This window comes from Tinamus guttatus, unplaced genomic scaffold (assembly GCF_059628265.1).
Source record: "Tinamus guttatus ecotype Peru unplaced genomic scaffold, ASM5962826v1 Tinamus_guttatus_pri_ptg000124l, whole genome shotgun sequence".
Lineage (NCBI taxonomy): Eukaryota > Metazoa > Chordata > Aves > Tinamiformes > Tinamidae > Tinamus > Tinamus guttatus.
The window spans coordinates 1-19633 of record NW_028288658.1 but is presented as its reverse complement, the minus strand read 5'-3'; the positions used below and the strand labels follow the sequence as shown (position 1 = coordinate 19633).

The 19633-nt window shown below is 71.0% G+C and overlaps 3 protein-coding genes across 3 annotated transcripts; 2 read left to right on the top strand and 1 right to left on the bottom strand.

Moving 5' to 3' along the window:
- Positions 1–1476: 1476 nt before the first annotated feature.
- Positions 1477–11001, bottom strand: WNK3 (WNK lysine deficient protein kinase 3). The gene is given in 28 exon segments (XM_088521527.1): positions 1477–1650; positions 1727–1884; positions 2413–2458; positions 2460–2628; positions 2714–2937; positions 3506–3627; positions 3860–4103; positions 4178–4385; positions 4428–4551; positions 4672–4919; positions 4985–5066; positions 5151–5203; positions 5281–5387; positions 5458–5574; positions 5655–5763; positions 6779–6970; positions 6972–7383; positions 7386–7807; positions 8060–8125; positions 8127–8230; positions 8303–8525; positions 8591–8679; positions 8750–8907; positions 8972–9127; positions 9130–9191; positions 10409–10581; positions 10655–10854; positions 10857–11001. Coding segments are annotated over 28 exon segments (4587 nt in total).
- A 1790-nt stretch (positions 11002–12791) lies between these two features.
- Positions 12792–13650, top strand: LOC148595282 (pre-rRNA-processing protein TSR2 homolog). Its single transcript, XM_088521520.1, is given in 5 exon segments — positions 12792–12954; positions 13030–13055; positions 13057–13122; positions 13353–13533; positions 13571–13650. Coding segments are annotated over 5 exon segments (510 nt in total). The 5' UTR covers positions 12792–12797.
- A 1079-nt stretch (positions 13651–14729) lies between these two features.
- On the top strand, positions 14730–19348 carry LOC148595281 (tafazzin-like). Its single transcript, XM_088521516.1, is given in 11 exon segments — positions 14730–14838; positions 16343–16416; positions 16418–16472; positions 16556–16601; positions 17406–17491; positions 17605–17674; positions 18205–18266; positions 18351–18413; positions 18502–18554; positions 18636–18713; positions 19259–19348. Coding segments are annotated over 11 exon segments (786 nt in total).
- The last annotated feature ends 285 nt before the right edge of the window (positions 19349–19633 follow it).

Sequence of the window (19633 nt, the reverse complement as noted above, 5' to 3'; positions counted from 1 at the left end):
CCTATAGGGACCCTCCTCGTGGCATCTGCGACCCCGCGGGTGGCAGCCGGGCCCCCCCCCGCTCAAAGTCCACGTGGGGGGGGGGCTGCTGGCGGGGCCCCCCCTATGGAATTAGCGGGGGGGCCGCTCTGCCCGCGGCTCCTATAGATCTATAGAGCCCCCGCTCTCCTCCCCGTCCCCTATGGCGTTTCCATGGGCCCGAGGGCCGCGGGACGGAGCGGGGCTCCCCCCCGCGCCGCTCCGTGCGGGAACCCCCCCCGCGCTTCCCCGGGGCCGCTCCGCAGGCCCGGGCGGCCCCGCCGCGCGGCCGGTACCGCCCGCCCCGCTCTACAGCGCCCCACGGGGCCGCTTCCCCGATGCGCGGCCCCCACGGAGCCCCCGCGCCCCCCGCTCGGCCCTACGGGACCCGCGACCCCCGGCCCGGCCCGCGCCGCCGCCGCCGCTGCTCCGCTCCGGCCTCCCAATAAAGTTTATTCAAACGCGGAACGGGAAGGAGGGAGGCGGGGCCGCGCCGCCATCTTGGGGTCACCGGAAGGAGGCGATGGGGGGGGAAGGTCACGCGTCGCGGCCGCGCCGCCACCTCGGGGAGGTCGCGCAGGCACCGCGGCCGCGCGGGGAGCCGCCATCTTGGGAGTGGCGGCGGCGCGAAACGCCCCTGGCGCTCCCGCGGCCGCTCCGTCTGTCCCGCGGCGGCTTCCGTCCAGGCGGCGGCCATCTTGGGAGTGGCGGCGCCCTCCCGTCGCCCCCCCCACACACACGCGTTTCTCCACGTGGGTTTTTATTTTTTTTCCTTTTTTTTTTTTTTAAAGTCATTTTTGTTCCTTTGTAACAACTCGTCCAAAAATAAAATAAAATAAAATAAAATAAACGCGGGGCCCTGCCCACCGCTGCGGTGCCAACACAACCTGGGGGAGACCGGGGTGGGGGCAGCGGGTTTGAAATGAGGTAGATGGACCAAAGCCCCCCGTTTTTGCCCCGAAAAACTCCCCCGCCCAGGGCACGACGGGGCTGCTGGGGGGTTCGGGCTCGGCCCCGGCGTCATTGAGGCCGTTTGGGGCAAAACTGGGTGGTTTGGGGTGAAACGCAAGGACGGGAGAGGGTCCGGGGTGAAAACAAGGGGGGTTTGGGTGAACCGGGGAGGTTTTGGCTCAGCTTGAGGCCGATGGAGGCCGTGATGGGGTGAAATGACGCCGTTTAGGACAAAACCGGGCGGTATTGGGGTGAATCCATGTGGTTTTGGCTCAGCTGCAACAGTTTTTGGGGGGGTGATGGAGGCCGCTCAGAGCGAAACTGGGGGGTTGGGGCTGAAAGGGAGAGGCTTGGGGTGAAAAAAGGCGGTTTCGGTGAAACGAGGTGGGCGGAGGAGGCGAGGGGACGTTTTGGGGTGAAACCAGGGAGGTTTAGAACAAACCGGGGGCGAAACGAGGCGGCTCCGGGCCGGGTTTCGGGGACGAGGCGCCGCGTTGCCGCCGCTCCTCACTTGGGCCCCGGCGGCACCGGGCAGCCGCGCAGGGCCGGGCCGGGGGCGCCGGGCGCCGGCGGCACCGGGACCCACCGCGGCGGGAAGGGGCCGCAAGGGGGGGGCAGCGGCGAGGCCCCCCCGGCGAACGGCGGCAGCGGGGCCAGCGCCGACACCCACGAGGACGGAGCCTGGGGACAAGATGGGGGGGAATGAGGATCCGCCAAGGGGGGCCCAGGCGTCCGGGCCCCCCCCGGCGCCGCTCACCTCGGCGCTCCTGGGCTCCGCGTGGCCCCGGCTCTGGCGCAGCTGGTTGAGGCTGGGCTTGGGGCCGGGCGTCCCGGCCGTCTCGCGCGCCCACTCGTCCACCAGCCGGTGGAAGTCGTCGGTGAACAGCCCCTTCTTGGCGCCCGCCCGCCGCGGCTCTGCCGGAGCGCGGACGGGGGGTTCGCGGGCCCCGGAGCCGGGCACGGGGGGCCCAGGCGTCCGGGGCACTGGAAGGGGCCACCCAGGGATCCTGGGGTACCTGGTGGGTCCGGGCGCTGCGAGGTGCTGGCGCAGGAGGAGAGGGGGGGTCCCGGGGCGGAGGCCCCTCCGCAGGCAGCGCTGCTCTCTGGGGACGGAGGGGGGGGTCACGGGGACCCCGGCGGGCCCAGGCGTCCGAGACACCCCGGAGCAGCCCCAGGGACCCCCAAATTGACCCACCACGGACCCCGGTGGGCCCAGGCATCCGAGACGCCCCGGAGCAGCCCCAGGACCCCCAAATTGACCCAGCGGGGACCCTGGTGGGCCCAGGCGTCCGAGACACCCTGGAGCAGCCCCAGAGGCCCCCAAATTGACCCAGCACGGACCCCGGCGGGCCCAGGCGTCCGAGACACCTCGGAGCAGCCCCAAGGAGCCCCAAACTGACCCAGCACGGACCCCAGCCCCTGTGTCCGCGCGGGGGGACCCACCTGCGGGCGCGGGGGCCGCGCTGGGGCCGGCGGCCGGCGGGCGCCCCCCGGGCTTTGCCCTTGAGCGCGCGGGGCCGGCGCGGGGACGCGGGCGGCAGCGCCCCGGGGGCCTCGCCGGGCCCCCCCCGGGCGTCCCGCAGGGCCCGCAGCCGCGCGTAGAGCTCCTGCAGCTCCCGGTCCTGCTGCGCCCGCAGCGTCACCACCTCCTGGATGTGCCTGGGGGGGACGGGCGGACATGGGGACACAGCCCATTACGGGGGTGACATCCGCCACCCCTCCATGTCCCCCCCGGACCACTTACTTCTCGCGCAGCTGCTGCAGCTCGGCCCGCAGGTCCTCGTCCTCCACGTCGGAGTCGCCGTCGCTGCTCATGGGCGACGAGGACGAGCGGGCGCCGGAGCCCGGGCACCGCGGGGGGCCCCGGGGGGCCGCGGAGGCTTCGCTGTCCGAGCCCGAGCCCCCCGGGGGGCTGCCCGGTGGCGGCGCCGCTGCCTCCTCTGCCCCCCGCGATGGCACCGCCACCACCTGCAATGGGGGAGACGGTGGCAGGCGGAGCCGGACACTTGGGGGTCCTGGAGGCAACTTCTGCCACCTCTGGGGGGGCATGGGTGCAGTTTTGGGGTCCCTGGAGGGGCTCCCATCACCTCTAGGAGGGCCTGGGGGCAGTTTGGAGGCCCCTGGGGCAGCTCCCATCATCCCTGGGGGGACCTGGGGGCTGTTTGGGGGTCCCTGGGGAGGCTCCCATCATCCCTGGGGGGACATGGGGGCAGTTTGGGGGTCCCTGGAGGGGCTCCCATCACCTCTGGGGGAACATGGGGGCAGTTTGGGGTCCCTGGGGCAGCTCCTGTCACCTCTGGGGGGACATTTGGGCAGTTTGGGGTCCCTGGGAGGGCTACCGTCACCTCTGGGGGGGGGGACACGGGGGCAGTTTGTGGTCCCAGGGGAGGCTCCCGTCGCCTCTTGGGGGACCTGGGGGCAGTTTGGGGTCCCTGGGGCAGCTCCCACCATCCCTGAGGGTCCTGGGGGCAGTTTGGGGTCCCTGGGGCAGCTCTCATCCCCTCGGGGGGTCCCGGGGCCGGTCCTCGGCACCCACCTGGAAGCGCCCGCGCCGGAAGGCGGCGGCCGCCCCACGCCGCGCCGGGGGCCGGTCCTGGCCGGGCAGCGGCTCCGCGCGGCAGCCCCCGGCCGCCCCCGGCCTCCGCTCGTCCACGTCCGCTGCCCGGGCGGAGAGAAAGACAAGGGGGGGGGGACGGCACCGGGATGAGCGCGGGGCCCCCCGACCGCCCCCGGAAAAACCCCCCCGGCTCCGTGGAATGGCAAAACGATGGAGGGCGGCGGCGGTGGGGGGCAAAAGAAGCCGGCGGCGGGAAGGAGGGGGCGACGGGAGCGATGGCGGGGGGAAAACGGGGGCGCGGGAGCCCCGCGGCGCGCGACGCGGCGACGCTACCTGGCCGGGCTCCGGCCCTCCGGAGCAGGGCGGCGGGCTGGCGCAGCCTGCAGGCCCAGCTTTTTAATTTGCGGGTCCACGTTTTCTTGCTAATGGGGTTTTTGAGACTAGGGCAAGTAAACCTGAGGCCGAAATATCCACCTCCTGCGGCCGGCGGGCCCGCGGCGGCTCCCCGGTGCGGCGGCGGCGGCGGCGGCGGGGGAACGGCGTCGCCTTCGGCTCGCTCCGGTGGCGGAGGTGGCTCCTCCTGCGGAGAGCGGGGTCCGGAGCCGGCCCGGCAGCCCCCCGGAATGGCCCGTCCCGGCCCTGGGCACTCACATGGCGCCGCGGGGGCCGGCCGAGGCCCTCCGAGGAGGAGGAGGAGGAGGAGGAGGAAGGCGGCGAGCCGGCGCCGGGCTCCTCGCGCTGGCTCTCGCCCGGCTCCGGGTACAGCAGCGTCCGCAGCTTCTCGTCCAGCGTGCGGATGCCGGTGTCGGCGAAGCCGCGCTTGGGAGGGCCCTCGCCGTCCGACGCCGCCGCCGCCGCCGCCGCGTCCTCCGGCTCCCGCGGCGCCGCCTCCGGCTCCGGCCCTCGAGGGACGGAGGTCTCGGCAGGGAGGAGGACGGGATCCGAGGCCGGCGGCGGCTCCGGCCCCTGCGCGGTCTCCGGCTCCGGACCCTGCGGCACGACCGTCTCCACGAGCGGCTCCGGCCCTTGGGAGACGGAAAGCGCCGGACCGGGGCGGACGAAGGGCTCTAGTCCGTGGGAAGCGGGTGGCTCCGGCCCTCCGGGAATGGGGGTCTCCAGAGCTTGGGCGCTCAACGGCTCCGGACCTTGTGGGCCGAAGGTCTCCGGAGCTCCGGGCAGCTCCAGGATTCCGGTGCCGAACATCTCCGGGCCCGGAGGCACCTCCGGCTCTGAGCTCCGCGGCCCGGACGCCTCCAAGCCGTGGGGCACACGCGGCTCCGGCCCCCGGGGTCCTCCAGCCTCCGGACCGCGGGACGCGGCCGCGTCCGGCCCCGCCGGCTCCGGGGACGCCCGTCGGGGCGCGGGCTCCTCCGGACCTGCGGCGGACGCAGGAAGGGGCCGTCACCGGGGCCGCCGGCCGCCCCGCGCGCCGCCACCGCCGCCAACTCACCGGGCGCGGGAGCCCCCGGAGCCTCCCGGTTGCGGATGGTTTGGTTGATGCAGAAGCGCCAGCGGCCGACGGGGGACGACTGGGGGGCCCCTTCGCCCGGCGGCGGCGGCGGCGACGTCCCGGCCGCCTTGGAGCCGCCGGGGCCCAGGGTCCGCGCGGCCGCTCCGCACTCGCCGCCGCCCGCGGCCGGGACGCTCTGCGCCGGCTCCGACGGCCCGGCCTGCGCACGGAAAACACCGGGAATGCCGGAGGCGGAAAAACCTCCGGATCCCGCGGGAAAGGGGGTGCGGATCTACCTGGGGGGGCGGCGCATGGGGGGCCGCGCAGGATCTCCTGCGCCTGGGCCACGATGGCCTGCAGCTCCTCCACGAACTTCTCCCTGTCGCCCTCGAGCACAAAGTTGTCCTCGACCTGTTGGGGACAGCGGCGGCGTCACCGGAGCGCCGGGTGGCGGCGGCGCGGCGGGGCCGGCGGCGCTCACCATGTAGTCGGCGATGTCCTCGGGCGCGTCCCCGTCGGCGTCGAACTTGAACGTCACCATCTTGCTGTCGTGGGTCTCCAGCTGGCACTCCACCGTGTTGTCCCCCGGCGCCGAGACCTGGCGCCGCGGTGACCGCGGTGAGCGCGCGGCGGCGCCGCGGCCGCCCCGTCCCGCCGGCCGTCCGGCTGTCCACCTACCTGCAGCACCGTCAGCTGGAAGCGGGCGCCCTTATCCGGCCGCGGGCAGGACGCCCGGCGCTGCCGGCCGCGCTCCGCTTTGCCGCCGGCCGCGTCGTGGCCCTCGGGGCTGCGGAGGGGACAAGAGGGGACGGGTGAGGCTTGTCCTCGTGTCCGGGTTGTCCTTGTGTCCAATTGTCCCCGTGTCCCGTTTGTCCTCATGTCTGGTTTGTCCTCCTGTCCGGTTGTCCTCGTGTCCGGTTGTCCTCGTGTCCGGTTTGTCTGTCCCTGTGTCCAGTTGTCCCCGTGTCTGGTTTGTCCCCGTGTCTGGTTTGTCCCCGTGTCTGGTTTGTCCTTGTGCCTGATTGTCCTCAAGTCCAGTTTGTCCTCAAGTCCGGTTTGTCCCCGTGTCCGGGTCCTCGTGTCCGCTTGTCCTCGTGTCCGGTTTGTCCCCGTGTCTGTTTTGTCCTCGTATCCGGTTTTGTCCTCGTGTCCAGTTGTCCCCATGTTCCGTTTGTCCTCATGTCCGGTTTGTCCTCGTGTCCGGTGTGTCCTCGTGTCCCGGTTGTCCTCATGTCTGGTTTGTCCTCATGTCTGGTTTGTCCTCGTGTCCGGTTGTCCCCGTGTCCGCTTTGTCCTCGTGTCCGGTGTGTCCTCGTGTCCCGTTTGTTCTCATGTCTGGTTTGTCCTCCTGTCTGGTTGTCCTCGTGTCCGGTTTGTCTGGTTTGTCCTCGGATCCAGTTGTCCCATGTCCGCTTTGTCCTCGTGTCCGGTGTGTCCTTGTGTCCGGTGTGTCCTCGTGTCCCGTTTGTTCTCATGTCTGGTTTGTCCTCATGTCTGGTTTGTCCTCGTGCCCGGTTGTCCTCTGTGCCCGGTGTGTCCTCGTGCCCGGTGTGTCCTTGTGTCCGGTGTGTCCTCGTGTCCCGTTTGTTCTCATGTCTGGTTTGTCCTCCTGTCCGGTTGGTCCCCGTGTCCGGTTGGTCCTCATGTCTGGTTTGCCCTCCTGTCCGGTGTGTCCTCGTGTCCGGTTGTCCCCGTGTCCGGTTGTCCCCGTGTCCGGTTGTCCCCGTGTCCCGTTTGTCTTCATGTCTGGTTTGTCCTCCCATCCGGTTGTCCCCGTGTCCCCCCCGCCCCATCCCGCTCACCCCTCCGGCCTGGCAGCCGCGCAGCCGAGCGCTGGGAATGCCGACGGCTCCGGCGCGTATCCCGGGAAGGCGGCGGCGAAGCCCGCAGGCTCCGGCGCAGGGAACGGCGGCGGCTCCGGCGCGGCGCCCGCGCGTTTATCCGGCGGCTCCGGCTCCGGCAGGGCCCCCTCGGACAGGGCGGCGAAGGGCAAAAACCGGGGGCATCCCGGGAGCCGGTTGTAGTGCGGGAAGCGGCTGCATCCCGGCGACCATCTGCGGCTGCATCGCGGCTGCCGGCTGCATCCCGGGCACCGGCTGCATCCCGGGCACCAGCTGCATTGCAGGAACCACTTGCGGCTGCATCCCAGGAACCGGCTGCATGCCAGGAACCAGCTGCATCCCGGGAAGCAGCTGCGGTTGCATCCCGGCTGCCGGTTGCATCCCGGGGACCGGCTGCATCGTGGGAGCTGCCTGCACCGGCATCATGGGCATCGGCTGCATCCCGGGAACCGCCTGCATTGCAGGAACCGCTGGCGGCGGCTGCATCCCGGGAAGCGCGGGCATCCTGGGAGCCATGGCTGGCTGCATCCTGGGAAGTGGCTGCATCGCGGCCACCGGCTGCATCCGGGAGCCGCCTGCAGATCCGGGACCGGCTGCGGCGCCATCCCGGCCGCCGGCTGCATCCCGGGAGCCGGCTGCATCCCGGGAAACGCCTGGGGCGGCATCGCGGCCACCGGCTGCATCCCGGGAGCCGCCTGCAGCTCCGGGACCGGCTGCGGCGCCATCCCGGCCGCCGGCTGCATCCCAGGAGCCGGCTGCATCCCGGGAAACGCCTGGGGCGGCATCGCGGCCACCGGCTGCATCCCGGGAGCCATCGGTGCCGCTTGCAGCACCGGGGGCTGCGGCGCGTCCGCCGGCGCCGAGCGGGAGCCCGCGGCGCGCCGGGCTCGTGTCCGGCCCCGAATCCGCGTCGGCAGCCGGCGGCTCCGCTTGGGGGGCGGCCCCCGGCTCCCCTCCCTCTGCTCCGAAGGCGGCCGGCGGCTCCACGTGCTGCGGGAAGAGGGGATGTGACTTTGACGACAACTTTCCATGTTGGAATCCCGTCGGCATCCGCGGCGGAGCCACTCACCCCGGCGAGCAGCGTCTCCGCGTGCGCCGGGCCGGCGGCGTCGGAGCCGGCTCCGTTCTCGCCGTCGGCTGCGCGGGGAGGAAGAGGAGGGTGCCGAGCGCTGCGGCGGGCGCGGGCGGCCGCGGCCGGGGCGGGGGATCGTACCGGCCGCGCGCGCCGGGCCCGGCCGCCGCCGCTGCAGCTGCTGCTGCCGCACATGCTGGTCCACCTCGGTGTCCTCGCTCTCGGGCGGGCCGCTCGCCCGCCTGCCTCCGCTCCCGCGTCTTCCTCACCAGCGACAGCCGGTCCCGGATGGATTTGGCCACCGCCTTGGAGTCGCTCTCGTGGAAGAAGCCGGATTTCACCTGCCCGAGGGCAGCGGGGTGAGCGCGGCCGCTCGCCGCGTCCCGCCGCCGCGTCGCGCCGCCGCCGCTCACCATCTCGTAGGCCACCTCCTCGGGGACGTCGGCGTCCAGGTCGAAGCTGAACTCAATGGCCTCGTTGTCCTTGTGCTTCCCCTTGAGCTTCTTGGGGTCCTCCACCCAGAGGCGCAGCGCCAGCGAGGACGAGTCGCGGCCGCCGTCCTCCTCGGCCAGCTCCACGCGCAGCCCCGTGTCCTCGGCGAAGAACGCGTGGTCCAGCAGGTCGCGGATGGAGAGCCTGCGGCGCGCGGCGCTCAGCGGGGACCGCGCGTCCCCCCGCGTCCCCCGGCGTCCCCGTCCCACCTCTCCGCCTTGTTCTGCCGGATGCAGCCCTCGATGATCTCCTTCACCTCGGGGTCCGTCACCTTGTCGAAGCTGGCCGGCTTGATGCCCTGCGGGAGCGACGCCGCGGTGGGACGCGGGTGACAACGCCGCCGGCGAGGGGGACGCCGCGTCACTCACGCTGGTCACTTTGCGGTAGATCTGGGCCGCGTTCTGGCACTCGGAATAGGGGTACTCGGAGGTGCCCATCTCCAGCATGCACATGCCGAAGGCGTAGACGTCCACGGACTCGTCGTAGCGCTCCTCGTACATCTCGGGCGCCATGAACTCGGGGGTGCCTGGGGACGCGCGGGGGGTCAGCGCCGGCGCCGCGGCCCCCGTCCCGGCGCGCGCGCCGCTCACCGATGACGCTCTTGGCGAAGGACGTGCGCATGAGCGTGGCCAGCCCCAGGTCGCCGATCTTGACGGAGCCCGTGGGGCCGGTGATGAAGATGTTGTCGCACTTGAGGTCGCGGTGGATGATGGGCGGCGTGCGCGTGTGCAGGAACTGCAGCCCCGCAGGATCTGCCGGCACCAGCTCCGCAGCACCTTGGGCTTCATCACCTTGAAGCGCTTCAGGTACCTGCGGGCTCCCCCGGGGCCCTCGTCACGTCCCCATGGCCCTTGTCACCTCCCCACGGAGCTTGTCACCTCCCCACAGCCCCTGTCACCTCCCTGCAGCCCCTGTCACCTCCCCATGGCCCCCGTCACCTCCCCATGGCCCCCGTCACCTCTCTGCAGCCCCTGTCACCTCCCCATGGCCCTCGTCACCTCCCTGCAGCCCCTGTCACCTCCCCACAGCCCCTGTCACCTCCCCATGGCCCCTGTCACCTCCTCATGGCCCTCGTCACCTCCTCATGGCCCCTCGTCACCTCCAACAGCCCCTGTCACCTCCCCACGGCCCCTGTCACCTCCTCATGGCCCCTGTCACCTCCACACGGCCCCTGTCACCTCCCCATGGCCCCTGTCACCTCCTCATAGCCCCTGTCACCTCCCCATGGCCCCGTCACCTCCCCACGGCCCCGTCACCTCCCCACAGCCTCTGCTTTGGCCCCAAACCTCCCTGTGCCCTTCTTGAGCCCTCACCACGTTCCCAACGCGCCCCGTGGGGTCCCCAAAGCTGTCCCCTTGTCCCCAGGCTCCCCCGTGGTGCCCACAAGTGTCCCAGATCCCCTCGTCTTGTCCCCAGAGCTCCTCGTGGTGCCACCAGAGACCTGCACCTTGTCCCCAAACCACTCGTCTGGCCCCCAAAGCCCCTCGTGGTGTCCCCAATGGCCCTTGCGCTGTCCCCAAAGCCCCTCGCACTGTTCCCAAAGCCCCTCGTGGTGTCCCAATGGCCCTCTGTGGTGCCCCCAAAGCCCTTCGTGCTGTCCCCAATGGCCTTCGTGGTGTCCCCAAAGGCCCTTGCGCTGTCCCCAAAGCCCCTCATGGTGTCCCCAAAGCCCCTCGCGGTGTCCCCAAAGCCCCTCGCGCTGTCCCCAAAGGCCCTTGTTCTGTCCCCAAAGGCCCTCGCACTGTCCCCCAAAGCCCTTTGCACTGTCCCCAATGGCCCTCATGGTGTCCCCAAAGCCCCTCGCGCTGTCCCCAAAGGCCCTCATGGTGTCCCCAAAGGCCCTCATGGTGTCCCTAAAGCCCTTTGCACTGTCCCCAAAGCCCTTCGCGCTGTCCCCAAAGCCCCTCATGGTGTCCCCAATGGCCCTCATGGTGTCCCCAAAGCCCCTCGCACTGTCCCCAAAACCCCTCATGGTGTCCCCAAGCCCCCCGCGCTGTCCCCAAGGCCCTCCCCGCCTCCCCGCTCACGTCTTGAGCGTGCCGGACGTCATGAGCTCGGTGACGAGGACGATGCACTTCTTGCCCTTGAGCGTGGACTCCCAGGAGTCGTAGAAGCGGACGATGTTGGGGTGCTGCAGCCCCTTGAGCATCTCGGCCTCCTCCTTGAAGCGCTGCTGCTCGGCCTTGGTCAGCTTGCGGTCCTGGGGACGGCGCGGGGCGTCGAGCGGCGCCGCGGGCGGCGTTCGGGGCGGAAACGCCGGATTTGGGGCTCACCTGCAGCTCGCACCAGGCCACCTCCACCCAGGTGTCGGTGTCGAAGCCCTTGAAGACGGTCTTGAAGGCGCCGCGGCCCAGCTCGATGTCGAACTTGAGGAAGCGGCCGCCGGGCGACGTGGCCACCGCCTTCATCTCGGCCTCCTCCTCGATGTCCTGCTTGGCCCTCTCGCGCCCGCCGCCGCCGTCCCGCGCCGCCGCCGCCGCCGCGCGCGCGGCTGCTCCTCCTCCAGCAGCTCCACGCTCTTGCGGAAGAAGCGCTTCCGCTCCGGAGCGGCGGCACCGGCGGCACCGGGGGCCTCGGCGCCGCCGCCGCCGCCGTTGGGCTCCCCGGAGTCGGTGGCCATGGTGCCTACGGGGACGCCGCCATCGCCGCCACCTACGGACGAGGAGGAGGAGGAGGAGGAGGGAGGAAGGGACCCGCGCGGGGAGGGGGGAACAAAAGCGGCGCCGGGAGGCGGATGACGACCCCCCGGGGGGTCGCCCGGCCCCGAGCACTTCCGGGGCAGCCGCCCCCTATAGCCCCCCCCATCCCTATAGGTCCCCCTCGCTCCTCCCATGCTCCCTCCCCCCTTCTCATCCCTCCCCTATGCACCCCCCGCCTGCGCATCCCCCCCTCCCTACCCCATCTACCCCTATAGCATCTATAGGTGTTCTACGGACCCTACGTCTCCCATAGCCCAGCGCTCGTGTCCCTGTGCTCCATATTGCCCCTTTACCTTGTGATTTCTGCACCTTCTATAGGTTCTTTATGGATCGTGCAGCTGCTCCACAGCTCTCACACATCCTATAGGTCGTCCCCTCCGCGTGGCTGCTGCGGGCTCTGCATCCCCACGGCACCTGCAGCCGCGCAGCCCTATAGCCCTGGTACCCACATCCACAGCCCTCGGAACCTACGGCTCCTATAGCTCCCCCAACCCTATGGCTCCTATAGCTCCCCCAACCTCTATGGCTCCTATAGCTCCCCCAACCCCTATGGCTCCTATAGCTCCCCCCAACCCCTACAGCTCCCGGCAACCCCTATGGCTCCCCACAACCCTTACAGCTCCTATAGCTCCCCCCAACCTCTATGGCTCCTATAGCTCCCCCCAACCCCTATGGCTCCCCCCCAACCCCTACAGCCCCCCCCCAATCCCTACAGCTCCTATACCTCCCCCCAAACCCTATAGCTCCTATAGCTCCCTCCTAACCCCTACAGCTCCTATAGCTCCCTCCAACCCTACAGCTCCCCCCAACCCCAACGGCTCCCCCCAAGCCCTACGGCTCCCCCCAAGCCCTATAGCTCCCCCACAATCCTACACCTCCTATAGCTCCCCTCTAATGCCTACAGCTCCTATACCTCCCCCCAACCCTTACAGCTCCCCCCAATCCCTATGGCTCCTATACCACCCCCCAACCCCAACGGCTCCCCCCAACCCCTATGGCTCCTATAGCTCCCCACAACCCTTATGGCTCCTATAGCTCCCCCCAACCCCTACGGCTCCCCCCAACCCCTACGGCTCCCCCACAATCCCTACAGCTCCTATAGCTCCCCCCTAATCCCTACAGCTCCTATAGCTCCCCTGAACCCCTACAGCTCCCCCCAACCCCTATGGCTCCTATAACTCCCCCCAACCCCTATGGCTCCTATAGCTCCCCCCCCCCAGATCCCATGACTCCTATAGCACCCGGAACACTCCCCCTTCTCCCCGGCCCCCCAAAATCCCAAATGGCTCCTATAGCCCCTCCCCCTCCCAAATGGCTCCTATAGCCCCTCCCCCTCCCAAATGGCTCCTATAGCCCCTCACCCCCCCCCCACTCACGGGGGTCACGTGACGCTCCTGGCGCGCGCTCCCTGCGCGGGGGGGGGCCGGGGGCGCGTGCACGCGCAGGGCCGCGCCCCGCCCCTCCCGCCGCCGCGGCGCGCGGGGGCTCTCGGGAGTTGTAGTCCTCCCCTCAAGCCGCCATCTTGCCGCCCCCCCCCCCACGCTGAAACCCCCCCCTTCCGCCGCCCGCTGGCCCCCCCCCGCGCCCCCCGCCCGGCCCCGCCGGCGGCGGCAGCAGCTCCCGAGGCTCCCGCCGGCCAAGATGGCGCCGCCGCCCGCCCCCACCCAGCCCCGATCGACCCTCTCGGCGCTCGGCCGCGCCGCCTGCCGGGGCGGCCATGGCGGCGGGCGCGCTGTTCGCCGAGGGGGTCCGCGCGGCGCTGGGCGCCTGGGCCGCGCTCCGCTTCGCCGTGGACAGCGGCTTCGGCGGCGGCCGCGGCGCCGAGAAGGCGGCCTGGCTGGCGGCCGCGCTGCAGGACTTCTTCGAGCGCAACGGTGAGCGCGGGGCGGGGGGGGGGGAACGGCGGCGGCAACGGGGGGGGGTTCCCGCGCTAACGGGCCGCCCCGCAGCCGCCCTGGAGCCGGAGGAGGTCGAGGGACTTCCTGGCGGAGGTCATGGACAACGAGTTCGACACGGTGGTGGAGGACGGCAGCCTGGAGCAGGTGGGGGCCGCCGGGGCGCGGGAGGCACCGGGAACGGCGGGGCTGGAGCTGAGACCCCCCCCGTCCCCCCCGTGTCTCCGTCCCCCCCGTGTCCCATTCCCCCCGTGTCCCCGTTCCCCCCGTGTCCCCGTTCCCCCCGTTCCCCCCGTCCCCCCCGTGTCCCCGTTCCCCCCGTCCCCCCCGTGTCCCCGTCCCTCCCGTGTCCCCGTCCCCCCCGTGTCCCGTTCCAGGTCAGCCGGCAGCTCGTGGCGCTCTTCGCCCTGGCCCAACGGGGCGACGCGGCCGCCGTGGGAGCCGCCGTGTCCCGCCTGGCCCGCGCGGGGCCCCCTCCCGTTACCGCCCCCGTTACCGCCCCCGCCCCCCCGGACACCACCGAGGTGAGTGGGGAACGATGGGGGGGGGGGGCACGTGGGGGTTCCCCTCTCACCCCCCCTCCTCCCCCCCCCCCAGGCCATGGACTGCGCCCCGCCCCCCCCGGTGCCACCGGACCCCGGCGAGTGGACCCTGGTGCAGAGGAGGCGCAAGTGACCGGAGCGGGGACAATAAACGCGGTGCCCGCAGCTCCCGCAGCCTCCGCTTTTCTTCGCGCCGCCTCGGGGAGGGCCCCGGTGTCCGGGGGGGGCTGGGGGGGGGGGGGCGCACACCCGGTTTGCGCTCGCTTCCGGCCTCCGGCGGCACGGAGGAGGCGCGCTGTGCGCACACTTCCGCGCCGCTCTATGGCGCGCTTCCGGCCGCTCCGGACGGCGCGCGCGGCCGCGGCGGGAGGCTGCGGCCCGGCGTTTGCGACGCGCGGTGGGGGGCGCGCGGGGGCGCTTTACGGCAGCGGGGCCGGGGGGCGGGGCTGCGGGAGGGCTGGGGGGGCGAAAGGGGGGCGGGGGGAGGGGCCGGGGGCGCCAGGGGGGGGGTTATGGGCAGTTTGGGGGCTTATGGGGCAATTGTGGGGGTTATGGGGCAATTAGGGGGGTTATGGGGCAGTTTGGGGATTTATGGGGCAGTTTGGGGCTTATGGGGCAATTAGGGGGTTATGGGGCGCCAGGGGGGCTTATGGGGCAAGTTGGCAGCTTATGGGGCAATTAGGGGGGTTATGGGGCAGTTTGGGGGCTTATGGGGCAATTGCGGGGCTTATGGGGCAATTGCGGGGCTTATGGGGCAATTGCGGGGCTTATGGGGCAATTGTGGGGGTTATGGGGCAATTAGGGGGGTTATGGGGCAGTTTGGGGATTTATGGGGCAGTTTGGGGGCTTATGGGGCAGTTTGGAGGCTTATGGGGCGATTAGGGGGTTTATGAGGCAGATTGGGGGGCTTATGGGGCAATTGCAGGGTCTCTGAGGCAATTAGGGGGCTTATGGGGCAGTTTGGGGGCTTATGGGACAATTGAGGGGCTTATGGGGCAATTTGGAGGCTTATGGGGCAATTGAGGGGCTTATGGGGCAGTTTGGGGGCTCATGGGGCAACTCCAGGGGGTCGCGGGGAGTTTGGGGGCAACGGAAGCTCCTCAGGGCGTCGCTGCCGGGGGGTCCACGGGGGGGGGGTTCCTCGACGGGCCCCCCCGGGGCCGGGGGTGACGCAGCCCCCCCCCCCCCCCCAAGGCCGGGCCCCCCCCGCGGATGCCCCTGGCCGTGACCTGGCCCTTCCCCGCGGCCCCCCCGCCGGGCTGGGCGCTCGCCAGCCGCCTGGTCACCGGCCTGGTGGGGACCTACAGCTGCGTGTGGACGCGTGAGTGACACCCGGCGTGGGGTGACACCCAGCGACACCCCGTGTGTGTGTGTGTCACCCGCGTGGGGTACCTGAGCGAGGGGGTGCTCACGGTGACACCCCTCCGTGTGTGTGTGTGTGTCACCCGTGTAGGGTACCTGAGCGAGGGGGTGATCACAGTGACACCCGTGTGTGTGTGTGTGTCACCCGTGCACAGGGGGTGCTCACGGGGACACCCCTCTGTGTGTGTGTGTCACCCGCGTAGGGTACCTGAGCGAGGGGGTGATCACAGTGACACCCCCGTGTGTGTGTGTGTGTGTGTGTGTCACCCACGCACAGGGTACCTGAGCGAGGGGGGGTGCTCACGGTGACACCCCCCGTGTGTGTGTGTGTGTGTGTCACCCACACGCAGAGTACCTGAGGGAGGGAGTGATCACAGGGACACCCCCCTGTGTGTGTGTGTCACCCGCGTGCAGGGTACCTGAGCAAGGGGGGTGCTCACGGTGACACCCCTCCGTGTGTGTGTGTGTGTCACCCGTGCGCAGGATACCTGAGCGAGGGGGTGATCACAGTGACCCCCCCCCCCCCGTGTGTGTGTCACCCGTGTGCAGGGTACCTGAGTGAGGGGTGCTCACAGTGACATCCTCCCGTGTGTTGTGTGTCACCCGCACACAGGGTACCTGAGCGAGGGGGGTGCTCACGGTGACACCCCCCGTGTGTTGTGTGTCACCCGCACACAGGGTACCTGAGCGAGGGGGGTGCTCACGGTGACACCCCCCCCGTGTGTTGTGTGTCACCCGCACACAGGGTACCTGAGTGAGGGGGTGATCACAATGACACCCCTCCGTGTGTTGTGTGTCACCCGCACACAGGGTACCTGAGTGAGAAGATGATCACAGTGACACCCTCCCCTGTGTGTGTGTCACCCGCACACAGGGTACCTGAGTGAGAGGATGATCACAGTGACACCCTCCGTGTGTTGTGTGTCACCCGCACACAGAGTACCTGAGTGAGGGGGTGATCACAGTGACACTCTCCCGTGTGTTGTGTGTCACCCGCACACAGGGTACCTGAGTGAGGGGGTGATCACAATGACACCCCTCCGTGTGTTGTGTGTCACCCGCACACAGGGTACCTGAGTGAGAAGATGATCACAGTGACACCCTCCCCTGTGTGTGTGTCACCCGCACACAGGGTACCTGAGTGAGGGGGTGCTCACAGTGACACCCTCCCCTGTGTGTGTGTCACCCGCACACAGGGTACCTGAGTGAGAGGATGATCACAGTGACACCCTCCCGTGTGTTGTGTGTCACCCGCACACAGAGTACCTGAGTGAGGGGGTGATCACAGTGACACTCTCCCGTGTGTTGTGTGTCACCCCGCACACAGGGTACCTGAGCGAGGGGCGGGTGCTCACAGTGACACCCCTCCATGTGTTGTGTGTCACCCGCGCGCAGAGTACCTGAGCGAGGGGGGGGTGATCACAGTGACACCCTCCCGTGTGTTGTGTGTCACCCGCGCGCAGGGTACCTGAACCGGCTCCGCGTGCACAACGCCGAGGTCCTGCACGAGCTGTTGGAGCGCCGCGGCCCCGCCACCCCCCCTGCTCACGCTGGCCAACCACCGCTCCTGCATGGACGACCCCCATCTCTGGGGTAGCCGGGGGGGGCTGGGTGTTGCCGGGGGGGTCCAGGGGGCTGTACCCCCCCCCCCCCCGCACACCCCAATTCCTGCGCAGGGATCCTGAAGCTCCGGCATGTCTGGAGCCTGCACAGGATGCGCTGGTGAGGGGGGGGCACAACGGAGCCGGGGGGGGCGCAGAGGAGCTGGGGGGGGCGCAGAGGGTCATGGGGGGCACGGAGGGCCTGGGGGGGGATTCCGGGGGTTATGGGAGGCACAGAGGGTCATGGGGGGCACAAAGGATCCGGGGGGGGTACAAAGAGGGCCGGGGAGAGGGTCGTGGGGGGGGGGACACAGAGGGTCATGGGGGCACAGAGGGTCGTGGGGGGGACACAGAGGGTCATAGGGGGCACAAAAGATCTGGGGGGGGACACAGAAGGTCATGGGGGACACAGAGGGTCATGGGGGGGCACAGAGGGTCATGGGGGACACAGAGGGTCCTGGGGGCATAGAGGGCCGGGGGGGGGCATTCAGGGGGTTGTGGGGGACACAGAGGGCTGGGGGGGGCACAAAGGATCTGGGGGGGGGGACAAAGAGGGCCGGGGGGGGGTCACAGAGGGTCGTGGGGGGGGACACAGAGGGTCGTGGGGGCACAAAAGATCTGGGGGGGGACACAGAAGGTCATGGGGGGCGCAGAGGGTCATGCGGGGGGGCACAGAGGGCCTGGGGGGGGATTCAGGGGGTTGTGGGGGACACAGAGGGGCTGGGGGGGGGCACAAAGGATCCGGGGGGGGTACAAAGAGGGCCGGGGGGGGTCATAGAGGGTCATGGGGGACACAGAGGGTCCTGGGGGCACAGAGGGTCGTGGGGGGGATGTGCAGGGGGTTTGGGGGGGGATGCAGGGGGTCCTGGGGGACACAGAGGGTCCCGGGGGGCCCCCCCTCGGCCCCAACGCCGCCGCCCCCCAGGACCCCCACGGCCGCCGACATCTGCTTCACGCGCGAGCTGCACTCCCGCTTCTTCAGCCTGGGCCGCTGCGTGCCCGTGTGCCGAGGTGCTGGGGACAGCGGGGACACCGGGGGGGACGCGGGGGGGACCCCTGCCCGCCCCCGGACAAGGGGGGGGGTCGTGGTTCGTCTGGGGGGTCCCAGCGCTGCCGGTGCCCAGGGGACGGCGTCTACCAGCGGGGAATGGACTTCGTGCTGGACAAGCTCAACCAGGGCGGCTGGGTGCACGTGTTCCCGAGGGTACGGGGGGGCCGGGGGGGGGCCGGGGGGGCCGGGGGGGGCACCGAGAGCAGTGGGGGGGGACGGGGGGGCACGGGGAGGCACCGGGAGGGGTTGGGGGCACTGGGAGAAGGGGCAGGGATACAGGGAGATGGGGGGTACGGGGGGGGGAACAGGGGGGGAGATGGGGGGTACGGGGGGGGGAACAGGGGGGGAGATGGGGGGTACGGGGGGAGATGGGGTACGGGGGGGGAACATGGGGGAGATGGGGGGGTACGGGGGGGGAACAGGGGGGGAGATGGGGGGGTACGGGGGGAACACTGAGGGAGATGGGGGTACGGGGGGGGACACGGGGGAGATGGGGGGGTACGGGGGGGAACACGGGAAAGATGGGGGTACAGGGGGAGATGGGGGTATGGGGGGGGACATGGGGGGAGATGGGGCACCAGGAGTGAGGGGAGGGGACAAGAGGGACACTGGGGGGGCAGCTCTGAGGGTGCTGGGAGGGGATGGGATGGGGGTGTCCTCCCCCCCCCCCCAGCTTCCCCGCTGTCACCGCAGGTAAAGTGACCGTGGGCCAGGAGTCCGTGCGCTTCAAATGGGGTGAGACCCCCCCCCGCTGCCCCCAAGTGCCCGCCTGCCCCCCAAGTGCCCCCCCCGCCCACCGCGTCTCCCCCCCCCCCCCAGGCATCGGGCGCCTCCTGGCCGAGTGTCACCTGGACCCGGTGGTGCTGCCCCTGTGGCACGGGGGTGAGTGGGGGGACATTGGGGGGGGGGGGACACATTTGGGGGGGGGGGGCGTGTTCCCACCATGGGGCCGCCCCCCCCCCCCCCCCAGGCATGAACGACGTCCTGCCCAACGCGCCCCCCTACGTGCCCCGCGTGGGGCAGGTGAGTGTTGGGGACGGGGGGGGGACACGGTGGGGGGGGACCCACACGCGTGGGGCACCGACCCCTCTGTGCCCCCCCCAGCGCATCACCGTGGTCGTGGGGCGCCCGTTCAGCGTGCGGCCGCTGCGGGAGCAGCTCCGGGCGAGCGGCTCCTCCGTGGTGAGCGCCGGGAATGCCGGGAATGCCGGGGTGGGGGGAACACCCCCCACGGTGCCACCCCCCCGTGGTGCCACCCCCCCCCATGGTGTCACCACCCCCATGGTGCCACCCCTCCCATGGTGCCACCTCCTCCATGGTGCCACCACCCCCATGGTGCCACCCCTCCCATGGTGCCACCCCCCCATGGTGCCGTCACCCCCCCCCCGCCATGGTGCCACCACGCCCCCCCCATGGTGCCAACCCCCTGCACGGTGTCACTCCCCCCTCATGGTGCCACCCCCCCCGTGGTGCCACCCCCCGCCATGGTGTCACCACCCCCCAAGCTGTCACCCCCTCCATGGTGCCACCACCTCCATGGTGCCATCACCCCCCCCACGGTGCCGTCATCCCCCCCATGGTGTCACCCCCCATAGTGCCACCCCCCCCACGGTGTCACCACACCCCCACGGTGCCACTCCCCCCATAGTGCCACCCCTCCATGGTACCACCCCCCCCATGCCGTCACCCCCCGCCATGGTGTCACCCCCCCGTTGTCCCCCCCCCAGGTGGAGACCCGCAAGGCCCTGACCGACTTCGTGCAACGGGAGTTCGAGGCCCTGCGGGCCCAGGCCCGGCGCCTGCACCCGGCTGCGTAGGACGGGGGGCTACGGGCGCCCCCCACCCCCTGGGGCTGCCGGGGGGGCGTTGGGAACCCCCCCCCCCATCCAATAAAGCTGCTGCAGCCGCTGCCTCGGACGCCTGGGCCCCGGCGGGGAGGGGCCGCGGGAAGGGGAGCAGGAGCCGGGCTGGATCCCACGTGTTTATTGGAAGGAAAAGCCCCCCGCCCCGCGCAGACCTGCGGAAAGCGCCAAAACGGCCCCAAAACCGCCTGCCCCCCCCCCCCCCGCGAGGAGCACCCGGGGCGCCGCGGCCGGGGGAGG